General features: G+C 33.4%; 1 protein-coding gene across 13 annotated transcripts in view; it reads left to right on the top strand.

Annotated features, from left to right (window-relative positions):
- Window positions 1-26,651, top strand: part of LOC117327453 (CUGBP Elav-like family member 2) — an 87,374-nt gene that overhangs the window by 43,374 nt on the left and 17,349 nt on the right. For 8 of the 13 annotated variants that reach the window (XM_033884446.1, XM_033884444.1, XM_033884434.1 and 5 more), the window contains exons 5-14: window positions 2,996-3,124; window positions 6,200-6,279; window positions 8,406-8,537; window positions 13,654-13,717; window positions 15,777-15,800; window positions 16,867-16,935; window positions 19,018-19,131; window positions 22,074-22,151; window positions 23,972-24,040; window positions 26,280-26,309. In XM_033884446.1, coding sequence (XP_033740337.1) covers window positions 2,996-3,124; window positions 6,200-6,279; window positions 8,406-8,537; window positions 13,654-13,717; window positions 15,777-15,800; window positions 16,867-16,935; window positions 19,018-19,131; window positions 22,074-22,151; window positions 23,972-24,040; window positions 26,280-26,309 — 789 coding nt within the window. The remainder of the gene's footprint in view (window positions 1-2,995; window positions 3,125-6,199; window positions 6,280-8,405; window positions 8,538-13,653; window positions 13,718-15,776; window positions 15,801-16,866; window positions 16,936-19,017; window positions 19,132-22,073; window positions 22,152-23,971; window positions 24,041-26,279; window positions 26,310-26,651) is intronic. The other 5 variants (XM_033884435.1, XM_033884439.1, XM_033884442.1 and 2 more) reach the window with 4 other exon arrangements.

The raw sequence follows: 26,651 nt of genomic DNA, 5'->3' as shown, positions 1-26,651 counted from the left end.
AACATTCAAATACACAGTATATGCTTGTCATGATTAGATTTTAAACTGAAATAGTAAAACATAAGTCTGCAAAACTTCAAGGCAATGCACATGAAGAAGGAAAAAATGGAATTCAAATATTGGCTAAAGATTAAAGTTTTTCTTGGAGTAATACACATGACTCATTAATGATAAAAACACATGCATGAATTAAAGTAATTTGTATATATGTATCAATTCATACAAGTATAATAATGCATGAATTAAAGTAATTTGTATATATGTATCAATTCATACAAGTATAATAAGGTGAACTCGTTAGATTTTTGGATGATTATTAGAGAGTAAAGGATAGCCCGGTCTTAAGTCTATAATTATTCTTTAAAATTTTACTCTAAAACATGAATATATATACAGAGGAGCCCACTTATTTGCATATTGGTTATTTGAATATCCCGCTTATTTGCATAAAATTCTCAGGGTCCCGATTTTCTTCTTCTTTATCTTTGTATTTTAATCCCGTGTATTTGCATCGACTAAAACACCGACTCGCGCTTATATGCATATAAAAATTCCAAAAAATCGAAAAGTTTAATTGATTTTAGGGTATTTTTGTGATTTTCCCGTAATAAAAGTTTTATGAAATGTGTTTTAACTTACATATTGATTCGACACGATGTACAACGTTATCTTATCATTGGTTCACACTTCGTCAATACAGGTTACGTTCGATGCATCGATATCGACATTTAGTTATTATCCAGACCATATCAGTAGCAATGTGCAGAAGAATTACTGAATGAAATATTTATATACCTCATCTTTTGATGAGATTTGTTTATTTATTACAGCATCGATCCAAACCTAGCTGTGTTCTGTGCACTTGAACACTCGCTGAGGCAGGTTGCGATCGCCATGATTGTTTACTCGGCGCGTTGCATTGTGGGGTCATATGTGTAATGAACGATAACTCTTTTTGTGTGTGCGCCATTTTCCAAAACAAACCCAAACGACGATACACATGTCACGGTCATTTAAGACAGTCTATTGCTTCAGCAGTTCATCATTTATGATCAAACAACTAATATACTCATAGCAGGAAACTCAACGCATCTCGAGACGATAATGAATGTTAATTGAAACGATGATATTGATTATTGAACATCGTAGTGCCAACCCACGCGTGTATGACTGATATCGGACCCAGAGAATCGGTGACAAGTAGTAAACGATGAAGTGTATGCAAATTTTTGTACAACTACAAAGAATAACAACCCATGTGTTTCGTATTTACTGTTATATTTTAAATAATGTTTTTTTTTGAAAATATATTTTTAATGCAAATAACGTAAACAATCATATAGCGCCCATTTTGAGTACCTACCTGATGATCTACATGTGTATAAGAGGGGCCAAAACCCAACTCCGCCTATACGAATACTCCGGTTATTTGCATATTTTGTCATGGAAAAAGGGCTATGCAAATAAGCGGGTTGCTCTGTATATATAAATTGAAGATGTATATTGGTTGTATTCTTTTTTTCTTTTGCATCTTCAGAATGATTGGTTATTTCTATTTTTACACTAAAAACAGAATGTCTTCTTAAGTAGCAGTGCTGGATAGGGGTGAGAAAAAGTAGGACACTGTTGTTTCTTTTCAATATCAGGGAGAACAAAAATTAGATTATTTAAATAGCTCCTTTTCCACTCTTTGCCCTATGTCAGCTAATTACCCATGTTGGCCCTGAAACAAATATGTTGTTCTTTATGTATAATTAATCTGTGCATAGTTAGTTTTTATCAGGTGTATAGCCTTTCTAATGCTTGTAGTGATATTATGGTTCCTTTGTAAAAATGTTAATACTGTAATAATAACAAGTTTATTGGTACACCCTGGTAGTACCCTAATAACCATAATAAACAATTTCTGTCACTGGTAGATCTTAAGTGTCAGGATAACACTAACAGGCAAATAGGTCAAGGTGAAAACACTGAATACCAGTTAGACGAATTATAGGTCAAGGCTACAACAATGCATACCACTATCAGGCAGACATAGGTCAAAGGCTAAAACACTGAATACCACTATCAGGAAGATATAGGTCAAGGCCAAAACACTGAATACCACTATCAGGCAGATAAAGGTCAAGGCTAAAACACTGAATACCACTATCAGGCAGAAAAAGGTCAAGGCCAAAACACTGAATACCACTATCAGGCAGATAAAGGTCAAGGCTAAAACACTGAATACCACTATCAGGCAGACATAGGTCAAAGCCTGAAACACTGGATACAACTATCAGGAAGATATAGGTCAAGGCCAAAACACTGAATGCCACTATTAGGCTGAATATAGGTCAAAGCTACAACAATGAATACCACTATCAGGCAGAAAAAGGTCAAGGCCAAAACACTGAATACCACTATCATTCAGATATAGGTCAAGGCCAAAACACTGAATACCACTATCAGGCCCAATATAGGTCAAGGATAAAACACTGAATACCACTATCATGCAGATGAAGGTCAAGGCCAAAACACTGAAAACCACTATCATTCAGATATAGGTCAAGGCCAAAACACTGAATACTACTATCAGGCAGATATAGGTCAAGGCCAAAACACTGAATACCACTATCATTCAGATATAGGTCAAGGCCAAAACACTGAATACCACTATCAGGCCCAATATAGGTCAAGGCTAAAACACTGAATACCACTATCATGCAGATGAAGGTCAAGGCCAAAACACTGAATACCACTATCAGGCAGATTATAGGTCAAGGCCAAAACAGTGTAATGGTATTGTACGCAAGTTGTGAAAGATAGATAAATAAACTAAACAAATCCTAGCAATTGTAATGGAAGAAATTTACAGATGACTGTCATACAAAATCTTGATGATATCAATCTGCATTTCATTTTGTGTCTCTTGTTATAGTGCAGCAATTTTGGGATTTGACAGTAACATTTGATTGGTTTGTTAATGAGGTTCAATATTTTCTTATGTTTTCAGAGGAAAGAAAACTTTTTGTTGGGATGGTGTCAAAGAAATGCACAGAAAATGATGTGAGAATGATGTTTGCACCATTTGGAACGATAGAGGACTGTACAGTGTTACGTGATCAGAACGGCCAGAGTAAAGGTAACAACAGCACACATAAAATTTAATTTTGTTACGCATGTTGGCAGCAAATTAGCATTTCTTCAGTTGAGTCATTTTAATGACAGACCAGGTTCCGGTTTGATCAATGACCTTAAATTGTGAAATTCATTAGCTTGAAATTTTCCAATATGAAAAGTTGCCCACTGTCTTTGGTTGATATGCTTGATAGAATTTGACTTTCTGTTGTCTTCTAGTGAACTATTTAAAAAAAGAAGTTTAAATATGATCAACTTGAAATAGTGTATAAAGGAGACTGCCTGTGGATAGGAAATCTATATTTGGTTAAATCCAATTATCATTATTATTTGGTTAAACACTGTGTGATGTGTACAGAACACGAGCGGGGCAGACCGTTGATATATTGGCAGTGTACATGATCGTCAACGATCAGGGCTTAGTGTTTGCATGGTATTGATCTTTGCGTCCAGTTACCGTGGTAATGGCTCCCTGTCGTTGGCAATAGGTGAAAATGTCTCCGTGGACGTAATGGAGGGTTCTCATTATTGTCTGTGAATTAAGCTTTATACACTTTAATCAGGTTTCTTGTCACTTTTCTACCTAAACGTCTATAATAAACATGGATTGTATTCTGTAAGATTTTCATGTTTTTACACCATGATTGTGACTCTTAGATTTATATTTCAAGCCATGACTATCAACAATAAATTTAATTCTGTTTTTAAAAAGTTATCTTGTACCAAATTTTATAAAAAAACAACTAAAAAAACACAACATATTGCTATTATTGACTTTTTATCTCTGCCTGATTTCTGTTTGCTTATTTTTGAGATCATTTTAACAAGAATTCTAATAAAATATTGACCAAATATAGAAACTATGAAGAGATATTAGTAATTTACATATAAAGCTAAAGGCAATGTGAGATGAAAATACCTCATATTGGATTTCATTTTGGTCTTGAAGTCATTGATTTTCTTATCCATGCAAACGATAATGACAATCAATATTGATGATTTTCAAGATTTAAAGATATTTGTGCTTCGTCAATACAATATAATAATGCCTCGGCAAAATATTGTAATGAAAATTGTAAATATGGCTGAGGACATGGAATTGACAATTTCTTTGAACGTTAATTGAGGTAATTTGGAATCGCATATCACATGTTTCAGATGTTCTGCATACTGCATATCTGTTATTACCATGGTTTTAAGCAGCTTTCTTCTGATCTCTGGTTTCGATAATTGTAAACTGCTATAGCTGCCTGCCTCTTTCTGGTTTATGTAGATTTAAGGTGCTTTCTGCCTATCTGTAGTTTAGTTGTAAGATGCTATCTGCCTATCTGTGGTTTAGTTGTAAGATGCTATCTGCCTATCTGTGGTTTAGTTGTAAGATGCTATCTGCCTATCTATGGTTAGATGTAAGGTGCTATCTGCCTATCTGTGGTTTAGTTGTAAGATGCTATCTGCCTATCTGTGGTTTAGTTGTAAGGTGATATCTGCCTATCTATGGTTAGATGTAAGGTGATATCTGCCTAGCTAGCTGTGGTTTAGTTGTATGATGCTATCTATGGTTAGTTGTAAGGTGATATCTGCCTATCTGTGGTTTAGATGTAAGGTGATATCTGCCTCTCTATGGTTAGATGTAAGGTGATATCTGCCTATCTGTGGTTAGATGTAAGGTGATATCTGCCTATATGTGGTTAGATGTAAGGTGATATCTGCCTATCTGTGGTTAGATGTAAGGTGATATCTGCCTCTCTATGGTTAGATGTAAGGTGCTATCTGCCTATCTGTGGTTTAGTTGTAAGATTCTATCTGCCTATCTATGGTTAGATGTAAGGTGCTATCTGCCTATCTGTGGTTTAGTTGTAAGATTCTATCTGCCTATCTGTGGTTAGATGTAAGGTGATATCTGCCTATCTGTGGTTTAGATGTATGATGCTATCTGCCTATCTGTGGTTTAGTTGTAAGATGCTATCTGTGGTTAGATGTAAGGTGATATCTGCCTATCTATGGTTAGATGTAAGGTGCTATCTGCCTATCTGTGGTTTAGTTGTAAGATTCTATCTGCCTATCTGTGGTTAGATGTAAGGTGATATCTGCCTATCTGTGGTTTAGATGTATGATGCTATCTGCCTATCTGTGGTTTAGTTGTATGATGCTATCTGCCTATCTTTTGTTACTTGCTGACCCTGCTGCATCAGTGACACAGTGGATTTGTATATGACTGCTAGATTTTGTTAATATAGATAGTACATTTAGAGAAATTTGTTCGTGATCATTCGTACCACTGATGAGGAAAAGTGATATGCTGAAGTTGTTTTGAATTTACAGCTCATGTTGTCTATGATATGTGCAAATAGCTAAGTTAATCAAACTGATATTTGCAATAATAAGTGATAAATAAGTACAGATGTGTAAATAAGGTATAAATATATCTGGATAAGGTGTTAATGACTGGTCAGCCATTAAGAGTACTATTTATACTAGTACTTTATCGTAGCTAGATAGGAACACCCACATTAAACTGGAGTGAGATTCTATACAAATTTAGAGATAATTACATTTATAAAGATTCTGTTTACTCAATGTACTCTGTCCGCTTTATATAGCAGTAATTGCTCAGGAAAAAAATTATGGGGTAAAAATGATAAATATTCATCCTTTGAAAGAAGATGGATATTACAGGACATATATATTAAATTGTCATACCATGGATGTTAACTATTAAGGGGCATAACATTCAATGATCAATGCCCCACATGAAATTCTGTGTTATCAGGATAGTATAGAAAAAACCTTTACACTAGTATACCTATGAGTTACCTCTGAGTGTGTGCTAGAGGTTGTTTATGGACAGTGTATCTGCTTGTTGTGGGTCTGAATTCCCAATAAATCATTTCTAGCACATATTACCACAAAACCCAATTAAAAAACAGAGTCTGTAAGTGAAAAATAATGTCGATCCTCAAATCAGAAAAAAAGTGTGGATTTCATGAAAAGGAATTTTATATTATAATTTGGATGAGATAGTCCAGTATAAAAAATGCATGTTTTCCTCGCCAATGTATTTGCACTCCTATATTCACAGGTTGTGCATTTGTTACATATGCAAACAGACAATCTGCACAGAATGCCATAAAGAGTACCCATCATTCCCAGACCATGGAGGTAAGTATAGGCTAATTGTAGACTTATCATCAATTTTAAAGTTCCTCTTGATATCCGCTGTACTGTTTCTCCCCATAACAGCGAGTATAATATATTCTAGCTCTACAGTTTAAACAAATGTCAAAACAGGACTGTTTAATTCACCTGGTAAGGACACCGGAAAAAAAACAAAAGATATTGGCATTATCAGATGAAAGATCTCAGATGGAAGATCAACTATTTGTCTTTGAAGGTAGTAGGATTAAGGGTTAGGACAGTTTCTGACCTTTTATCAGAAATGAAGTTTTTACCCTTTAAAGTTGTTTAATATTCTTTATAAACTAAAAGAAGAAAAGATAGCAAAGAATTACTGTTCCTGTGACTGGCCAGAAGGAACTTCATCATCACTTGTACGTAATCTAGAGGTCACAAATGCTTGTGACACCTTGTAGGTAATCTAGAGGTCACAAATGCTTGTGAAGGTGTCGGTCAGAGCAGTCAAATCAATAATTTTGAATAAATATCAAAGCAGATGTTGACCGCCTGTTTGGTCAACACAGATGATGACCGCCTGTTTGGTCAACACCTATTATTTTGGAGCTTCTCTAAAATAAATGTTTGCCCTGAGATATCAGTTTGGCCTTTTGTTACATCTGTTGCCATAAAACCCTGTCAATATCTGTTTGTTTGAATATTAAAACTAGACAGCAATTTGTCAGTTGTACCATTAAATCTGGATTGCTATTATAAATGTCTATTGAACAGCAGTCAGAGAGGGAGATCTTGTTTGCATGTGAAGTTCATAAGTATATTCTCTAAAGGTCAGAAACATATTGTTTGATATAGACTGATCTAATCCAATACCCAGTCTGCTGTTCGATTAAAAATCTTCTTAATAGCTACCCAATGAAGATCTAATTTCAAAAGAAAGGGGAATCGGGGTCCCTTTTCTCATAGAAAAGCTCCTTTATGTAAGTTGGAGAATGTTGAAGGTCGTTGAGGTAGATCGATATAGCTTTTGTTTTATGGGTAGTAGATGGATCAATGAAGAGTTAAGGTTGATGTAACAGGCCTTCCCAGGGGAACAGCTAGAGCTACTGTAGTAACTGTAAACTGACTACTATACAATGTGTTGTCACTATGGCACATTTCGCTTTGATGTGCACCATTTATTGGTTATATAGCTATTTCATTATTTATGAGGTGGAAGTTAGTTGCATATTACTATTTATCTGGGCGGTTAGGACTAAATGTAGTATTTTGTGTGGTAGATAGTCACGCTGAATAAAATTTTGTCAGTGCTGCATCATAAACTTATACAGAAGTGTCGTAAATGTACCTATTACAGTTTACCGATATGGAGTGTATAAGCCTTTATGACAAATATTTCCAATAGAATATTTTGTTATGGGAAAATATAAAAGCTGTGAAAATATGAAATGAATGGCCCAATTTCTATTTTATCTCTTGAAACTTGACAGAAAGGTGAAGTGAAGTAAACATTTAAGCTCTAAGAACAAGAAGAAACATCTGTTTAGTTACACGACAATATATGATGTTAACAGTACCTTCTTTTGACATCTTTTCAAGAGTTTATGACTATTCTGTCAAAGCATTCATTGGAAAACAATTCCATGTTTATTTTACAAAATGCATGAATCAATAAATACTGAATTACTGTTTCACTTTCATGTAAGATTTGTGCTAAAACTATAATGCACATTGTATGTTCACACACACTTTTATATAAATCTCTATATTCACATAGACTTTTATATTTATATTCTTACAGACTTTTATATCAATTTCTATGTTCACATAAATTTTTATATTAATGTCGATATTCACACACTTTTATATAAATCTCTATATTCACAGACTTTTATATTTATATTCTTACAAACTTTTATATTAATTTCTATGTTCACACAGACTTTTATGTAAATCTCTGTATTCACATTATATGTATATCTTAATTCACACAGACTTCAATATACATGTATGTCTATATTTCCACAGACTTTTATATAAATCTCTAGATTCACTCAGACTTTTATATGTATATCTATATTCACACAGACTTCAATATGTATGTCTGTATTCACACAGACTTGTACTTTAATATGATATTGATTTTTTCTTTTCAGGGTTGTACATCACCAGTTGTTGTTAAATTTGCAGACACGCAAAAAGAAAAAGAACAGAAAAAACTACAACAGATGAGTGCCAACCTTTGGAATATGTCTGTGGGAAACAACATGACCCCACAGTATCTTTCTGTACGTATTTTACAGGCAATTATTCCACACTAATATCTGAATACATGATGAAAAACAGAAAGGAAAAACTTTCTTCAAATATTTGCGTCTTCAGTCCCTAGTTTCATCAACATACCTGGAATTAAGGAAATTCCTTTAAAATTTAAGATATTCCAAAACAAAGCATTATTGGATTTAAGGGAAAAATTGTCGTTAGGAACTGTTCTTAAATTTTCAATAAGTTAGGTAACATTGATGATCATGTTCTATCAGCTGGCATGTTTTCAACAATAACGAGAATGCAAGAGTAGTTATTAGATTTCTTGATATGCTAGAATTCAGCAGTATTTTTTGAGGTGGTGTTTTGCCAGATAATATTTGTTTGCATAAGTCCTGAATAAATCAATCTGAAACAATTTCACATTGAGCAAAAAATCAAGAGGATCTTTTATCAAGTCTGGCTAGGGATCAAAATTTCATTGGAATATTTTTAAAACAAATTAAATATCATTATTTTTGCTGCTGAAACAGCTGAATCAACTTAAAGAGTGAAAAGAAAACAAAAAAGTGTCAGTTAAAAATGTATTTTCAGACAATTATGTTCAATTTTGTTAAAAACTGAGAATAAGTAACTTCCAGACATGATCTAATATACTTTAGACCAGTCTGTGATAGCAGAAATAGCGATTATCAAAACAACGAGGAAAAATAATTCATAGCATTCATCATGAAACAGTGACACTGATTGCTTGTCTATATAAAAAACCCTATCCTCATCAAGTAAATAAAGTGCTGGAAGAAGAAGGGCAATTTTTCTCATCAAACGAAAGGTTCTGATAACTCCACAGGAATGAGGAAATATTGCTTGATAGGCAACTGAGTGTGGTGCTGTCAATTTGTGGTTATGTCACAAGCTGTGGGAGTTGTAATGATCGGTGGGTTTGTATGGATTTAGCAGGTATTCTAATAAGGTTCTTGTTGATGTGGTTGCGTCATACATTCAGCAGATTTTTATAGTTCTATCTGGGATTCAGTATTTGAGCAGTTGTCGTATAATTACGAGGAATAGATTACTGTTGAAGGCGCATGTTTTTGAATCTGTCACGGCCATGTGGAAACAATGACTGCTGTGACATGCAGCATTATCTGCCTATTGTATGAGTGGCAGACTGGTTTTTTCTCCCTGGCTGTCTTTTGTTGTGGAGGGTTGGTGACCTGTAGGGGCATCTTGAGGGGATCCAAACTCTTACAGAAGGAATAATTATTATGACTCACTGAGAACCCTGCTTCGTAACAAATCTGTTTTCTATCCAAGTGCCCTTTCCAGATTGTTATAGTCATGAGAATGTCTTTGGAAGTCATATTTCTGATTGATCATTATAAGAGTTGAGTTGGGTTGAACACATCACCTGAGGAACATCGTCTAGCTGCCATCAGCTGTAAAGATCTCTCGACGTAATACAGACACAGTTGTATCATCCTCTTCACTATTATGTTGACAGCAATAGGGTTGTTTCTTCATGCTACAAAACTTTTAATCACTTCAGACAGATATTGTTCAAATGTGCATGTAAAATACAAGATGGAGAAAGGTATACATTGCAGACTTTAACAAAGATAGGAAAAACAATTTGTTCAGCATTAAACTTGGAAAGCCAAGGGAAAGTGAAAATGATATTGAGATGATAAAATGGTAGAAATTTTCTAATTGTTTTGGCAAGCTGAGAAAGCACCTAAGGAATCATTTGTTTGTTGTAGTGCATCTGTTATGTAGGTAGATAATGTCATACTTCCTCCCCATTACCAGATGGAGTGCAGTTTTCAGTCATAAGGGTATCATTTGTATAGCCAGAATGCTCGAGGATTCACATCAGATTAACTGAATTAGTTTTGGAAGTTGTGAGCTGTGTTTACTACACTGATTCTGGTGGTTAATAGCCAGAGAGCTAGGTCTAAAGACCATAGAAACCAGCTGGATACCTTGTCAGAACCGGGATAGAATTATGGGAAATTAACTAAAAACTCCCTAAACGATGTCCTATATCCCTTGGTGGCATTCACACACTGTTCCGTGTTCTTCAGCCTGCCAGGGTACTCTTAATTCAGAAAAGCCATTGGCCCAGAAGCATACATTCCAGAAAAAATATGTGGAAAAAATATGGCTCCAGTTCAGCTGTAGAGTGAAAGAGTGGCATTATATTTAATCAGACCCATTTAAAGGATGTAGAAAAAACTCTTGGCTCAAGGGTCTCTGAATGTTACATATCAGTGGTTCAGAGTGGAGGGTATATTATTTCTCCAAGATGTCTTACAATTTGTTACCTGTTTGGTTTGTTGGATTACTTGGATGCCTCTATCTGATCATCCAAGCAGCTAGATCTGTACTCTTATACCAGGGCATCTCGTATCTAGCACACCCTTCCTCAGGACATTAATGAGATACAGTATGAAATTAAGATGAATCGGTCTTTGATATCTAACCTTTTTGAAATAGAGTATTAAATGAAAACTCATTCATTAGAGCCTGATTGGCTTGATATATAAAAGTCTTACATAATTATCTAGTCAAAGTTACTGGGCAATATGCATGTAATAACCTTGTCATGAAGTTCTGATCAAAGAGGAATTGGCCAACATATGTCCTTCAAACTTTTTTGCTCAACATTGATAAGTCTGAAAAGAAGGGTACTTATGGAAGTGTGTTAAAGGAAAATGTTCAATGTTCTAAAATAACCAGATCATCTGATATAAATAAAATTTTGCCATCTGTAAACTGTAAATGTGGAAATGTAAGCTAGATTCATGAAGGCCATTCAGCTGCAAAAATTCATCCCACGCATATTATCTTGTGATGTATGCGGTATTTATAGAGCAGGTGCAAACAAAAAATTGCAGAAATAACCCCCACGCATACAGTTTACCAATTTGAATTACGAAATTACACCCCCGCAGAAATAACACGTTTAGAATATGTGATAGTTGTTTGATAAGCTTGGTAAGATGTAAGACAGTGAAAAAGAATCCTCATCACTGTTCAGCTTTGACAAAAAGATGTGTAAAAAAAAAACCTTCAAAATGAATCTGTTGATAATCATTTTATGAGAAATAATAATAATAAAAAAATAGTCTTCAAGATAAATTTGAACAAATACAGGTGGTTGATGGATGCTATTTATTCGTTAAAAAAGTCCCAGATGATAGATATTGACTGTAGATTATGTAACCAAGGGAAAAGAGGGGAGGACAAAGGCACTACAAAGAGAAGGAAACAGTTGCTCAGCCTAACCCTCGGATAAAAATAATCTGATTTAGTATAGATTCATAAACATTGCTGGACCAGGCTAGACCTTCTAAAGACTCTTCTGTAAGGATGAAAGATTTGCTCTCTCACAAGTCTTGAGATCTACCTCGGAAATCTTCTTTTAGTCTCCTCTTTGTTATTATGACTAAAGAAATATGATACCAGATTGATACGTACTGCAGGAATAATGGTTTAAGACAATTGATGAGTCTAGGGAGATGATGTTGGGTCAAATGTATTACCATCTCAAAAACAAGGATGTGCAGGTGCTTGAGTTTCCTGTATACGTTTCAAAGGTTGCCTTATTGTTGCTGTGGATCTTGAGCTATCAATTAGTGGCTTCTGTCCCAGGAATAGAACGTGTAATGAGAAAATGATGAGAAGTACAGTTAGGTTACTTACAGGAAAAATGAAGAAAAAACTAATTATATAAACAGTATCATTGTTTATTTTTTTATAGCAGGCAAACAACCACATCTTATGTAGGTAATTGATAAATTGTCCCCCAAGCTTCGTTACATGTTTTATAATTCATTAATTGTAAATCGTCCCCCAGCTTCATTACAATATTTCATAATTCATAAATTGTAAGGAATCACCATGTTTGTCCATATGCATCATAAATATATTGTCCAGAAAACTTTTGCCTAATTTCTATGAAACTATACATATAACTCTGCTGAAGGTGTGGTTCCAACCTTTTATATTATATCATTATTGGAATATTGTGTTATTTTCTTGGCAGTTTTAGTTTTCTATTAATTAGAAATTTTATACAATCCTTGTGTATTCTTTATCAGGTTAGTATTTTCTGTCTCTTGAAGGGTAATTTGTTTAGAGTCTCTGCATCTGTTCCCCCTTCCCATCATTAGTAGTGGAAGACAAGCACTTCAGCATGATATATTTTGAATTAATGGGCCAGGAACATCTCAGTCAGGATAGATTACCATACCTCCCCTAATTGTGTATCTCAGGTGTAGGCTTTGATACTGATAAATGACAACCATTAGACAAGTAGGAAGAGCAGAGCTAGGTAGTCATCAATAGAAATTCATACAGTATTAACATCCATGTCCGATAGAAATTTGAGTTCGATAGGAAATCGGGTAAATGATTTGTTAGGATGTAAAAAGGTGTTCACTATCTCCTTGTCCTTGCTTATGCAATAAAATACAAAGGACACTAAAAGTTTTCAAGCTGGTTTCTGCCTAAGATATTGTTGGCATTGTTTGCATACAAGTAGGTTTTTGTGAAAGACATTGATTCATTTCACAGGGAAGATTGCAATATATGATTTTAGTCAATTGATTTAAAGAGTAAAAGAGCCATTCAAAAAACATCATTCGTAAATATGGAAATATACCAGAGTAGTCATTTTCAGTTTTTGGGAGCTTCATATGTTTTAACTAGTCATGTAACATTGCCAACAGCGAACCAATCCTGTCTACGCTATCCCCAGTTATTCATAGTTATTAAAAATCCACATACTTCTTTTATTTTACCATAGTTAACTTAAACACATTGATAACATTAGCGTGAAATATTTCAAATGTTTCCTTCATGATAAGTTTGGAAACGTTAGTAAAGAATTCCCTTCATGTCAATAGTCAAGTTTTGAAGTACATGTATAAATTATTCCGTGTGTGACAATTTTTAACTGTTATGGTAAAACAATGATCATTTCATAACACTAACGAATGATTACACGTCTGAACACTAATGAATGATCTTGGTGACGAACACTTAATTAGTGGTGTTTCGATGACTTTTTGTATGATTATATTATATTGATTGAGTTGTATTTATTTACCTTGGTTTTAATCTGTATCATTTCAGCTGCTGCAACAAGCTGCTGCTGCAGGGGGAAACATGGGCATGCTAGCGAACATGAACAATATGGGTAAGTGTTAGGATTGATGGATGTTATTATACCATCTGGCTATTAAATTGTATGATGCATCACAGCTGATGTTTTAACATTAAGATATTTTTTGGTGAAATTTCATAACTATTTTCCTACCTAAAGTTTATGACAAATTGTTATGATTGCAGATGAGAATTTAATTGGCTATAATTGTTTCTCTGTAATAATTAGATGTGATTAGATATCTCTGCATTAATTGTTGCAATTTTCTTTAAATATCCTTCTTGTCACATCATCTCTATTAATATGAAATTCAAAAAATGGCTTTGAAACCATATTTATTTCCAAGTCATGGAAATAGTACTTATTTTTAATGTTAAAAATTCGATGAGATTGCATCTGAGTTTTTAAATAGCAATGGATGGTTGAGTGAGTGTCTGTTGGATTTCTTGTTTATATGTTTATTATATTAAATAATGTTGATAATTGCTTGATTCTAATCAACTTTTATTACATTTTGAAGTACTGCTCAGTCAATAAGAAGGATGAATACATAAAAGTTTTGTGATGCAAACAAGTGCTGGCTTGTGGTGAAGATAGAGAAGAATATGATTCATCTTCACATATATAGCATTTGCATACACCACTAGCAGAGTAGAGTCTAGAAGATTCTGAGTTTTAGAAATGAATCGAACAGATACGTGTGTCAGACTCATAACTTTGATGTAAGTCATAATGAAAATCTTTAAGCTTGATAGGTGATAACAAGTGAAGTGAAAATTGTATTGATGGGTTTGATACTGACTGCCTGTCGTGACCCATAAAATCAGGTCTTTTCATAAAAAATTATGAAATATTGTCCAAAATAGATAATAAAAAAAACATTGAACCTTCCAGGTTTCAAATAATTACGTTAGTTTTTGGCAAGTTAATTCCAGCCGTATTTGGAGAGTGGGTTCTGGAGGAAGGTTGTTGGCACGTTTCTACAACCGAGGCACTTGAGATGATGTTCAATTTCAAAACAATTTAAACTAGGGATCCACTGTATGCTACAAAGTATGGCATGTAATAAAAATGTTTTGTTCATCTTTCAAATGTATACAGCATGCGATACATTAAGTTGTAGTTGTTACACATGTGAAGTTGACTAGTTGGTAGAGATTTGGCAGTGTAGAATATGGGTGGGGAAGGAATAAGGAAGTATGTTGCCCCATAAACCACAACATGCCAGCAAGCCTTCTTATCAACAATCCAAAAATTATACATCAGTGCAAACATATAACTGGATAATGCTTTGATGTTAGGCTAAAGTACTGCAATATTGTTCCAAAAATTAAACTGAAAATCCTGTGTTGTATTATGGAGGTATTTTATTATTTGGAGCGATTCTTTTGAAATTTGAACATGGCTGCTGTTTTATTGTGGTGTTAATCATGAGTGACTTGTGTTTGAAGAAAAAGAATGTATCCAAAGTGGGAACTGTGGTCTGGCTTCTAAATCTTGGATACTGTCTTTTATTAATTAAATATTTTAAAAGTGTTTTGACAGCTGGTGTTTATTTAATATCACATGTGTAAAACACATCCAGCTACACATGATAAATAAAAAAAGTAGGAAAGAACTGGACCGCTGTGAAACTGATTAAGTTTGCCAGTTCGACCGCTATGAAAATTTAAGTTTAAGTTTACCAGTTGGACCGCTGTGAAAATGTTCAAGTTAAATTTTGCAGTTTGACCACTGTGAAAATTTAAAGTTGCAGTTTGATGCTATGAAAATTTTTAAGTTAACGTTGGCAGTGCATATTTGATACCAGATATCGATAGATATGTTTACCATGTGTACTGGTGTATTTTACCCTCATTAAATGTTTAATGGCACAGAGTGCTTGTGTTTCTTTGATCAATCCATTGAGTGTCTTGTTATTTGAAATACAATGTTGATCTTCTTGGATATCGAGTTGCTTGAACTACTATGCTGCAGCTTTCATACCAGAATGATTTATTCTGAATTGTTGATAAGTGCCATTTCATCCAATTGGATGGTTGTTTGATACGTTGTTGTACTGTGGTGTTGATACAACTGTTTTCCTTTATAGGGAGGATAAACCAAAATGATAACGGTACGGTAATTCTGTTGTAGACACCTTGTACTCTCACCAGTCAAGCATGATCAAAAATTTCTTTATTTTCTAATGCAACTTTTAATTTTAAATCTTCTTAAGTTCTGTTAAATCAAACTTAAACTTTTCTTTTGGCAGTTATCTCTTAGGAGTAGTTGATAAAAAAAATTTAACATTGCAATAATCTTTGGAAACTGGTGTGGTAAACCTAAAGTATTAAAGTCCTTTAAAATGATTAAATACCCAGGTATCTCTTCCATTTGCTGGAAATTTACTTCCCTTTCCTTTCCTTACCGCACACAATCTTCCCTTTCCTTATTTAGCCAATTATTTTGACATTACCAGCTTGCTATAAGATATCAGGGAAAGAATTTATGAAGAAAGTTTACCATTATTTATTTTTGGCCAAAAAGGTGCACTGTTTTTGCTCTGGAGTGAAGGTTAAGTCTGTTCTGAAGGGCTCCAAGCCAAGAATGACAAAGGAAACAGAAAGAACCCTTTTATACAATTGAAGTTATATATTAAAAATATAATGGGTTTTGAGGTTCATGTATTTAGAAGGCAAGACTAGTACTAAATTTCTATGGGAGATCTGCAGTTCATGCTTCAAGTACATCCCCCCCCCAAAAAAAACAAAACTCCAGTTTCCAAAGTACAAGTAGACAGTAAATGTATAATTTATGTTGTGATATAGTGATATAATGGTTTTTCAGTAGTAACAAAAGATACATTGGTAATTATTACTCTAGAAATTCTTAAGTTAAAAATGTGTCAATGTAAAGAACTCGGAATGTTTTTATGAAATTTAATTATTGTTAATTTGATTATTGTTGAGCAGTTATGGTTTCTTTTGTTTGATTAACTTGTTAATTTATTATAATGGTTAATGAAGTTCTTTTTATCATTTGTTCAAACACTTTTCATGTTTAATGAAAAAATGTAACAGAGAATTGATATTGGTAATTTTTCTTTGCTCATTACGTATGAGTTGGTTGTAATTGATATTTGAATGATATAAATCTGTTCCCGGGAACTGTCACTTACCTGTGGGTACCTTGTTCTGCAGGTTCTAATTCTCTCGGCGTCCAGCAATTGCTAATAGCAGCAGCTGCGGCTGCTGCTAGCAACAACCCAGGTATATATATATTGTACATTTGTAGTGGAACTTCTTTCGTATCTAAAAAGTTGTTGCTTCTATACATGTATATTTCCTTTTTTTTTCATTTCGCATTCTGATATTTTATATCCATATTAGCTACTACCTTTCTTTTATCTTACAACAGCCTGTGTAACACATTAGCCGGACATTATATATAGTTACATCATTATGTAGTAAAGCATCCCTTTACTGTTGTGTTGGTCTTCTGTGCTGGTTTTCTGCACCCTGGAATTGAATACATAATCATGATCATATATACTATATGTTGGGGTCTCTAGTTTTGTCCACTTCATTGTTGTGTAGACAACATACTTATATCATTCTTTATTTTCCTGCACAGGATTCTTTTGGTTCCAATTTGTTTGTGAATGCCATATATTTGTCAGAATTATAAATTCTGTAATCTTCTTGAAAAAAAAAAAATTGTAAAAAATATCAGAAATTCTACAGATAACTTTTTGATACATATATCTACAATATTCAAGGTTCATATATTTCATAGAAATTGAAATACCTTCCCTCTACAATACTTAATCATGCTACAAACTAATTTACTCATAAACAAAATGTATTCAAATATTTGATATTGTTTTAAAGTTGATTGAAAGTCATTATGATTTTTTTTTATCTTAAAAAGAAGAAAAAGAAAAAAAATTTGAAAAGATGAAAGTTATCATCTAAAGAAGTCTTGTCAAATATTTTCACACATCACATTTTCTTATTTTCCTGCCTTATAATTTTGCTTCTTTTCAATGCACAATTCATCCTTATCACACTGCTTAGTTCTCTTCATAATTAAGTGTTCATAGAACTTATTGATTGGAGCATGCAAGTAACTTGGCACTTCCGTGAAAAGTTTGGTTTTCTTTATTACAAGATAGTCCCCAACATTCATTTCAAATCCCTTCTCCATAGAGTTGATTAGAGAAGTGTTGTATGGTGTATTTTTGTTTCTGGTTTCTGCTTATAACTAAAATCTTTTTGCTAGTAAACATAACTGCCAGTCAATTACACTTGTAATATGAAGCACAGTAGATGATCATGATGAGAGATAAAATGAGAGAAAAAGAGAGAGAGAAAGATTTATGAAATATTGGCTCTGCTGTGTACAAGTGTAAAGATTTTATCAAATCATGCAAATTACTTTCCATCTTTGACCAGGCAAATAATTCTTCAATTAACAATTTTAAAAATGATTTATCTGAACAATTAACAAGTTTATTTGCTGCAAGTGCTATTTCAATTAAGCATGCATAAATTGTGAATGTGATTTATTTTTATTCTTTGAAGTTAATAATTTTCTTTACACTTGCTGTTTGGATTTTGTTGAATGGCTCATTTTTTTTATTGATGATTAATGTGTCCTTTTATTTACTTGTGTTGAGTTAAATGTTTATTTGGATGGCTTGTTTATTATGATAATTTGTTTAATATAATTTTAATTTGTTTTAATGATCAGTTATCTTGATTTTAATTAATTTTAAATGTTCATATATTGATTTGTGTTTTGTTTGAATTGAAAATGCTCCTTTTAATTTAAGATGTTTTATGTCGTCAGTAAATATTGTAATTGTCCCGTGCTCGTATATTTGTTGACCTTAATATGTTATATGTTTGTACAATAACAATCAAATTGAAATCACATATTTTTCTGTCTGTTTTAAGTAATATTGATGATGTGTATGGAATATTGAATATTACTAACTTCTTGACCACGGTTTCATAAAAAAAAAAAAATCGCTATAGCAAGTTATTGGGTTAGGACATTTCTAATTTTGAAAGTTTTAAAGTGGTAAGTTATTAGAATATGGAAAAATTGCAAGTTACTAATTTTTGTGAAACCTTGGCCAGGTCATTGCTAATAAGATGTAGGTAAATAAATTCTGATTGGTAAACAATACTAGGAATTGTGTTAAGTGTGTGAAAAAGTTGTTAAATATTGACTCTCTAATGAGTTGTGATTGGACTATAAAACAACAGAAAGAAGGTGTGATTTGACTTTGGTTTCCAAGTGTCGTTTATTTTGTGTCTATATCTATATGTCATGTCCTACTACAGGATTGCTAGCGGCCCTCGCGGGGCTGAGCAACAGTGCCAATAACTCCACCCCTACTTCTCCCACGAGTACCGGAGCTAACACTGCCACTCGCTCCAACATGGGGTCAGGCCAAGGTACAGGACCACGCCCACTGACTAAGTAGAACCCTGTCCACCCAGTGTACATGCTGATCTACAGCTATGTCAGAGCTACCTGTGTATACTACATATATATACCACATACCATACAAAACTTTTACATGTTGATTTTGTTTTTGTTTTTCTTATTTTCATTTTTTGTTTTGTCTGTATTCGTATAATATTGGAACAAAAGACAGGATCATGGCACATGTTTGAAAAAAATATCAAGATATGACAAGAAAAGGCTCTGAAAATTTGTTTCTATTGTAATATGATTATGTCTAGATTTTATATAAGAGAATGAAAACTTGGGATCAAAAATGCCATCCCCCGAGAGTGGCTGAAACTGTCTTTTGTTTTCATCTTATTTTCCACCTTATACTGCCTGGCTATATTGTATCATTATTTTTCTGTTGTGACACACAGATGCATGTTGTACCTAGTTTTTTGGCTGCACTCTGTTGTCGGGGCATAACTTTTGATAATTTGAATAGGCCTACTTTGGCAAACTACTTTATATGATATTAAATTGAATAATTTTGTAAAAATTTAGGTGGCCCTAAATGAAATTCAGCTGTCAATGGACAGTAAAACAGTAATAATAAGTTAAAAAAAGAACAATTTTTGAATTAAAATCAAGTAAAATGGATGTTTCCAGATGAATATATTTAGAATCTGGGAAAAACGGTTATATTTTCATCAGCTGCAATAAATATCTGCAAGATTATCTAGACAGTTCCGCTAGAACATTAAGCTTTATAGAAAGAAAGAGGTTCCAATATACCTCAGGACATTAGACATGTTGGAACCACTGTAGAATCAATTATATTTAGTATTTCATTCATAATGCAATCAGAAAAAGTACAGTGATTCCTTGTTCAACAGTGTATTTCATCAACCATACCAGCAGGAGTAATTGAGATGGCTCCTTCCTGGTTATTGGGGAAGTATTTGAAAGTATCTAGAGGTTATAAAAGAGAAAGCAACTCTTCTTTAAGTATCTTTTGAAGACTTTTCATGTAAAAATGTTGAAAAGTTATGCCTTGACTAATCTGAGCCTTTTGAAGTCTCTCATTTCCTTACAACAGATCTGGATTGTGTAGAAATTGTTGACCAGATACTCACTGGCTATATGTCTGTCTTTGTGTCTACGTTTAGTCTGTCTGAATGTCTGTCACTGTATGCATGTCTCTTTATCGGTATATTACTTTTCATTTTAGTTTCCAATGCTTTTTAGGTATGTTTGCTGTGTTATACTGTGAAAAACCTAGCAACAGCATTTCCATAACATTTATTTCATCTCCGCAAAAGTGCAAATTAGAATATTTTTTGTGTTATTCTCACTGCACCAAGATCACTTTCAAAATAACTGTTATCAATTCCATTAAGACGTGTATGATGCATCAAAATTGAAGAAATCTTCCTAGTGATTTCTATGTAATAAATTAGATCTAAAATGCAGTACTATCAACATACAAATTTGCATCGTGACATAATTTTCAGATTTTCTTGCTTAATTATGTAGTATAAATATAAATACACTAATTTCAATGTGTTAAGAATAAATTTGTTTTCCCATGGATACTTCTGATTCAAGATCTAAGCAATATGTAATAATTTGTCTAACAATGATTATGTTTACAATGTAAAACCTCTGTACTGTTAATATTTATCTTTTCTCCAATGTGACGGAATTCACAATTTAGATAGCGACATTTTCTGTGGAGATATGAATTAAGTATTTATGGAAATATGGAGCTAGCTACGAACTTCCAGATACCTATCGTTGTTGGACTCCTGCATGATGCTGTCATATTTCTAAGGATCTTACTCCATCATGCTTCTCTATGCATATTAAAACTTCTTACTAATTTCAGTTGAAGATATAACTATCATTTTCAGTTTTAAATTTAGAAAATAAAAAAATCTTTTTTTAAAGGTCTTGTTTCCTAGTCTTTGTATATTGATGAAAAAAAGTGTCTTATTTTTTTTTTTTTTTTTTTAGATTTTGATCATTTTCAATTGAGCGGTTTTATAAGTTAAAATGACTGATTAATGGAGAAAGAGAAAAAAATGATAAAACATATGTTCATAGCTTTAACAGGTTTTTAACAGTTTGAAAGTAGTCTAATGTTTTAAAGTATCCAACATAGATTGAATATTATCTGTTACAAACATCAGTCAAAAAAGCCAGTAGAACTGTTTGATGTGGTGCTTTACCATTTTTGGCCATTTTTATCTTCCTTTTCCAAGCTTGTAGAGTTTATAAAAAAATACCGGAAGAAACTGTTCAATTGAGAGTTTTATATAAAAAATAGCAATGATCCTTGGATAAATTGGTGAATTATTCAAAATGATACCATAATTGAAATTTAATTTTGAAATAGTTTGATGATTTCATTGATGGAAACTGATTAACTGCATGCCAGAGGAATGCATTCTAGCTTATCAATGTTATGTTATTATTTGCTTAATTACAAAATTAACTTGTCCTGTTATGTAACAATAAATGCATCCATTGTTTCACATTATTAGTTTAATTTTGGCTTTTCCTTCTTTATCAAGAATTAATTTGGCAGATGTTTATTTAGTTTCATTTGTTTATACTAATCTAGCATAGAATGTTTAAAAAATATTGTATTTATAGAGTTTAGTTAAATAATATCTTAATAAAATGCATTTTTCGAAGTATGAATGAGAATGTTTTAAATAATAGAATTATTAACTTGTTAATCGAACATGGAAATAAATTTGCATGTAATTTAAAAAGAATTTTGATGTATAATGAAAACAGGCTTAATGTATGAGCAGATTGTTTTCACAGGGATTGCAGACATGAGCAAAATTTTGTAGATCAGAAAGGGATGAAAGATGATCAGCACAGTTACATACAGTGAAAAGGTGTCTCATGCATGGCCTTGTTTGTTTACTTGCAGGTGACGGTGCATCAAACAATCTTCATTTGCAGAATCTGCAGAGTTTGGCAGCGTTAGCTGGTGCAGCAAACAATGCAGGTGAAAAACATGACCATACCTTATATACCAAGGACAGACACTCCTGCAAATGATAAAATAAAAAAAAATAAAAAAAATTAGGGCTTATTCTGAGGGTTTTTTTGAAGTGAAAAATTGGCCCCATTCTCCGTTATAACTATACCAGAGATAAATTCCCAAAATTCATAGTTAACACATATAAAATTAGTCACCTACTGGTGAAACTGGGATGGTAAACATATTCATTAAATGTTCAAAATCTTTGTTTTGACATCATAATGGTGATAAAATACAAGAAATCTGTGTTAAGTACTTAAACCTATACAACCATTGTATAATGTAATTATAACAGATTCCCTAGGGTATATGTTGTAGATTTTACACAATAACTGAAGATTGTAGCGATTGGTAGTACTATTAATGTTGCTTAGTGATAAGGCAAAGAATGTGTCCTAGATCTAGATCATCTTAACCCAATTGCCATCCAGGAAGCTGAAGGTCTCATATGATATCATCTTTTAACTGTCCTACAACTAAAGTTTTATACAATCATTTATCATTTCAAATTAAAATTGAGCCAGTTGTTATGCTCAAAATAAAAATGTCTTTCAACTATCAGGGAAGGCACAAGTATGCAGTATTCTGATACTGCTGTAAAACAGGAAAACAACTGTGGTTTGTTTCCTGCCAAACTGCAAGGTCATATTGCTAAAATGCACATTATGAATTTGGCACAGGATAAAATATTGGAAATCCAATACAATTTTAAAAGGATTCCGTTGTGAATCATTGAAGAAGGATACTTAAGTTGACAGAAAAACCAAAATTGAATATAACCAAATTGTCCAAGGTCATTCGGAGCTTTTGATTTAACTGACAAATACGTGATTGCTGCATGATCAGATTCATTTGAAACACAGATGCCTTGGGAAGGTTTTGTCTGCACAAATAACTGAATGTAAAACGCATAAACATTTATGTGAGATGTGTTAACAGAGCTCGGAGGAAAATCTCAATCGTCCCTTTCCTGGAATTTGAGTCCTGTTTAAGCTTCCCCAGGCATATCTGGAGAGGGATAGGACTCTTCCATTGTTGGATTTAGCTTGAATGTTGTAGATATATACTAGTGTTTTTGCTGACTTTGTTATTAGTCCTCCATCGGTGAAACGGGGGACTAGTGTTTCCTCTGTCCATCTTTTTTGTACGTAATACTAAAGTTTGTTCGCACTCCAGCGGCTTCATTCCTTGAGGTATTTTGAGCAAACTTCACACGATGATCAAGGATATCTCGGACAAGTTCCAAGTTTTAGATTTTTTGAGTCAAGGTCATTGTTACTGTTTGTAATGGGGACTGGTAGCGGACATAAATCAATACCCAATATGCTTTTTCACTGTAATCAAACTTGTGCTTAGGAAGGCTTAGTATGCATGGGCATTGGCTTTTGTCCAATCCTTTTGAAATAAAATTGTTAGAAATTAAGAGATTTTCTGCCTTAAAGCATACACTTCCTATATCCTCCTGTTTATGGATATAGTAGGAGCTTCAGGAGTTTGTTGAATATCCATGATATTTGAAAAGTGGTAAAATTTCCTTTTGTGTTTGGCTTTTTACCTGATAACAGAAAATTACAGAAAGTGCTTGTCCTAATTGAACCTACTTGATGATGTCATCTCAAATTGTTTTTCATCATATCTGTACTAAAGGACTTGGTTTGATGTTAATTGAAGACAGGAAATGATCTTCAGCTTTAATTACAAGTTCCTCAAGTAAGTTGAAAGAAAACATTGAAGCTAGATACCTTTTACTTGATGATGTTAAAATGAGTTTTGTGCTTTTGCAGGTGCCCTCAACACACTAGGGATGCAGAATTTAGCAGCATTAGGGGCGACGAGTTCAGCCAATGTCTCTGGTAAGATTTTACACCATTAATTAGTTACTTTAGGCCCTTTATCTAAGGATCCCCACCATGTGTGCATTTGAGGAATTCCAGTAATTATTCAATGGTGAAAGTATTTGAAATCTTTCAAAACTGCCATTAGTGAATATATGTTCTATAGATAGTTTCGGGGAAAGTAAGACATAACCTTGGTTAGCTTATTTCTGAACTTAATTTAAGTAATATTTAGTTTTCAAATTCTTTACGTATAGATCTTCAAACTATAGGGTAACTGGCACACATTCAGTATTGTAAAGTCAGGGATTCTATCAGAACCTCAAGGTCACAATTTCAGGTTCATCGAAGGTCATGGTGACAAGTTCATTTTGAATTGTAGTACAAATAAGGATCACTCTAACAGTCACAGTTATGTGAGAAAATCTACATCATATTCATGTTAAAAAATTCTGTTCAGCAAGATTGAATTTGAAAGTTAGTTATACTCCTGAGAAAGAAACTTGAGTATAATTTTCTTTCTGTATCAATTGCAAAGTGTCACTGTTCTGATTTTAAAGGAACAATTGGAAAATTGAAAACTCAAAACCTCTAATGTACTGAAATTGTCTTTATGAAGGCTTGCCATATTAGTAAGAGTGATAGATTTGTAGAAGTTGAGGAGGGATGGAGTTGTTGATATACACAGGTTCATAGATTGTTACAGTGACCTAGTTTTACTTACACAAACTTCAGGTTTTCCATAAGAGTATTACAGTGACCTAGTTTTACATACACAAACTTCAGGTTTTCCATGGACATGTTTTACATAGTGTTACAGTGACCTAGTTTTACATGCACAAACTTCAGGTTTTCCATATAGTGTTACAGTGACCTAGTTTTACATACACAAACATGTTCTTTTAGGCATTCTGCTGTTGAACATGGTTAAACTAGACGGATGTGAAACTCCAAACTCTTCCTCCATATGGAAACAGCTTGGCCGTAATTGAGCAGAATTTTTTTACAGATCATGTACATGAGATGGCAGATCTTCTCGGTGTGGGCATTCAACCGTGATAGCTGTATCAGACAGAGGCATGTTGCCTTCCGTGTTTATTTACTAGTCTGTGTCGGGTTCAGCCCTTGATGTCTCGTTAAGTTTTACAGATGTGGTGTGGCCTTGGCTAAACCCTTGTTGTTCTACTAAATCACCTGGTACCCAGCATTCTTCTTGTAAACATTCCAACTTCTCAATCCATCATCTACTTAAATATACTTAAAGTAGCTGTTTATACATTGCTCATAAGATGTCAAAACATGTATTTCACAAAAAATATGATGAAAACTCCTTTAATGTTTTGCAATGATTTGTTTGATATTAAAAGCATTAGAAATTAAAGGGAAGATTTATATACAGGTACCTGCTGAGAAGACGAAGGTTCTTGTAGACATTATTAAACTCGGGTGTAATTAATGTTTATCAAGTCTGATATCCCTGAAAGATAAGAAGGGTTGCAGAAATTAAAGGGTTGAATTGACCTGTTCGCTTTGCTGTTTTTGGCAGAGTTTAGCTTATCGTGGGAGCTGGCAATGAGAGAAGGCTGGGGAGATTTTCATGCAACCCATGCCAAATGTACCAGATTTCTTCCACTCGTAATTGGGCAATGCTGTAATGGCATGGGGTCACTTATATACATTGCCTTTGATTTTGCAAATAGAGACAATTTTAATTGTATGGTACTGGATTTTAACAGATCAGCTGTACAATGCATGTTGTGGACTGTGTTGAGACTTGGTTGTCATATGTACATGATATGTAGATTTGACCTAGTGTTGCTGTGATAGATTGTTTAATCAATGAGTCCCTAGGGTAGTCATTTAGCTCTAAATATGACTAATTGATCATGATTTTCTGTGATCAGTCATGGATTGACTTTCAAGAGTTGAGATTTACAGCAGACCTGAAAATTGAATTAAAATAAACAATTTTCCAAATAGAGTTTATCATCAATAGCATACCCAGTAAAAAAAAATATCAGAACAAAGATAGATGTTTAAAAAAAATTCCTACCAAAGTTTGCCAATTTGATGAATGCTTTAGTATGTAATTCCTTTCCATTGAAATAATCAGTCATTGAATGTTTGAGAATGATTGATATTTAGCCCCAAATGACTCCAACTGTCGATGGGGGTAAGACTATACAAAATCAATAAGTGATAATGACTTTTGAAGCGATTCCCAACAGTAGTTAGACTAAGTTGTTTGTTTCCACAGCCTTTCCTCACCGTGGTGGAGGACAGTTAGGTGAGGCCTTACTGTTGTCCGTAGTGTGGTCCTGTATATAGACTGTTGTACTATTGGTACTCCTACACTGCCTACAGTCCAGGCACCCCTCCAACCGGACACCAAATGCACAAACCACAAAGTTCTCTGTTGTGGAGCAATCATTCACTTGTATTATGATAGTGAAGTAGGAGGTGTTATTTTGTGTTTTATATAGAGGTCAGGAAAGTACAAATGTACAGCCTTCTAATTAATACTGTCTGTATTTAACAGATCCTTAATGTCTTTGTAATCTGTTCAGTTTTCTGTCTATTGTGTGTGTCGTGCTCTTATTATTTCTGTATTGTGTATTAGTCATTGTCT

Source organism: Pecten maximus, chromosome 5 (genome assembly GCF_902652985.1).
Source record: "Pecten maximus chromosome 5, xPecMax1.1, whole genome shotgun sequence".
In the NCBI taxonomy this organism is placed as follows: Eukaryota; Metazoa; Mollusca; class Bivalvia; order Pectinida; family Pectinidae; genus Pecten; species Pecten maximus.
Note: the sequence above shows the minus strand (reverse complement) of the source record. Positions and strands in the feature narration are given on the sequence as shown.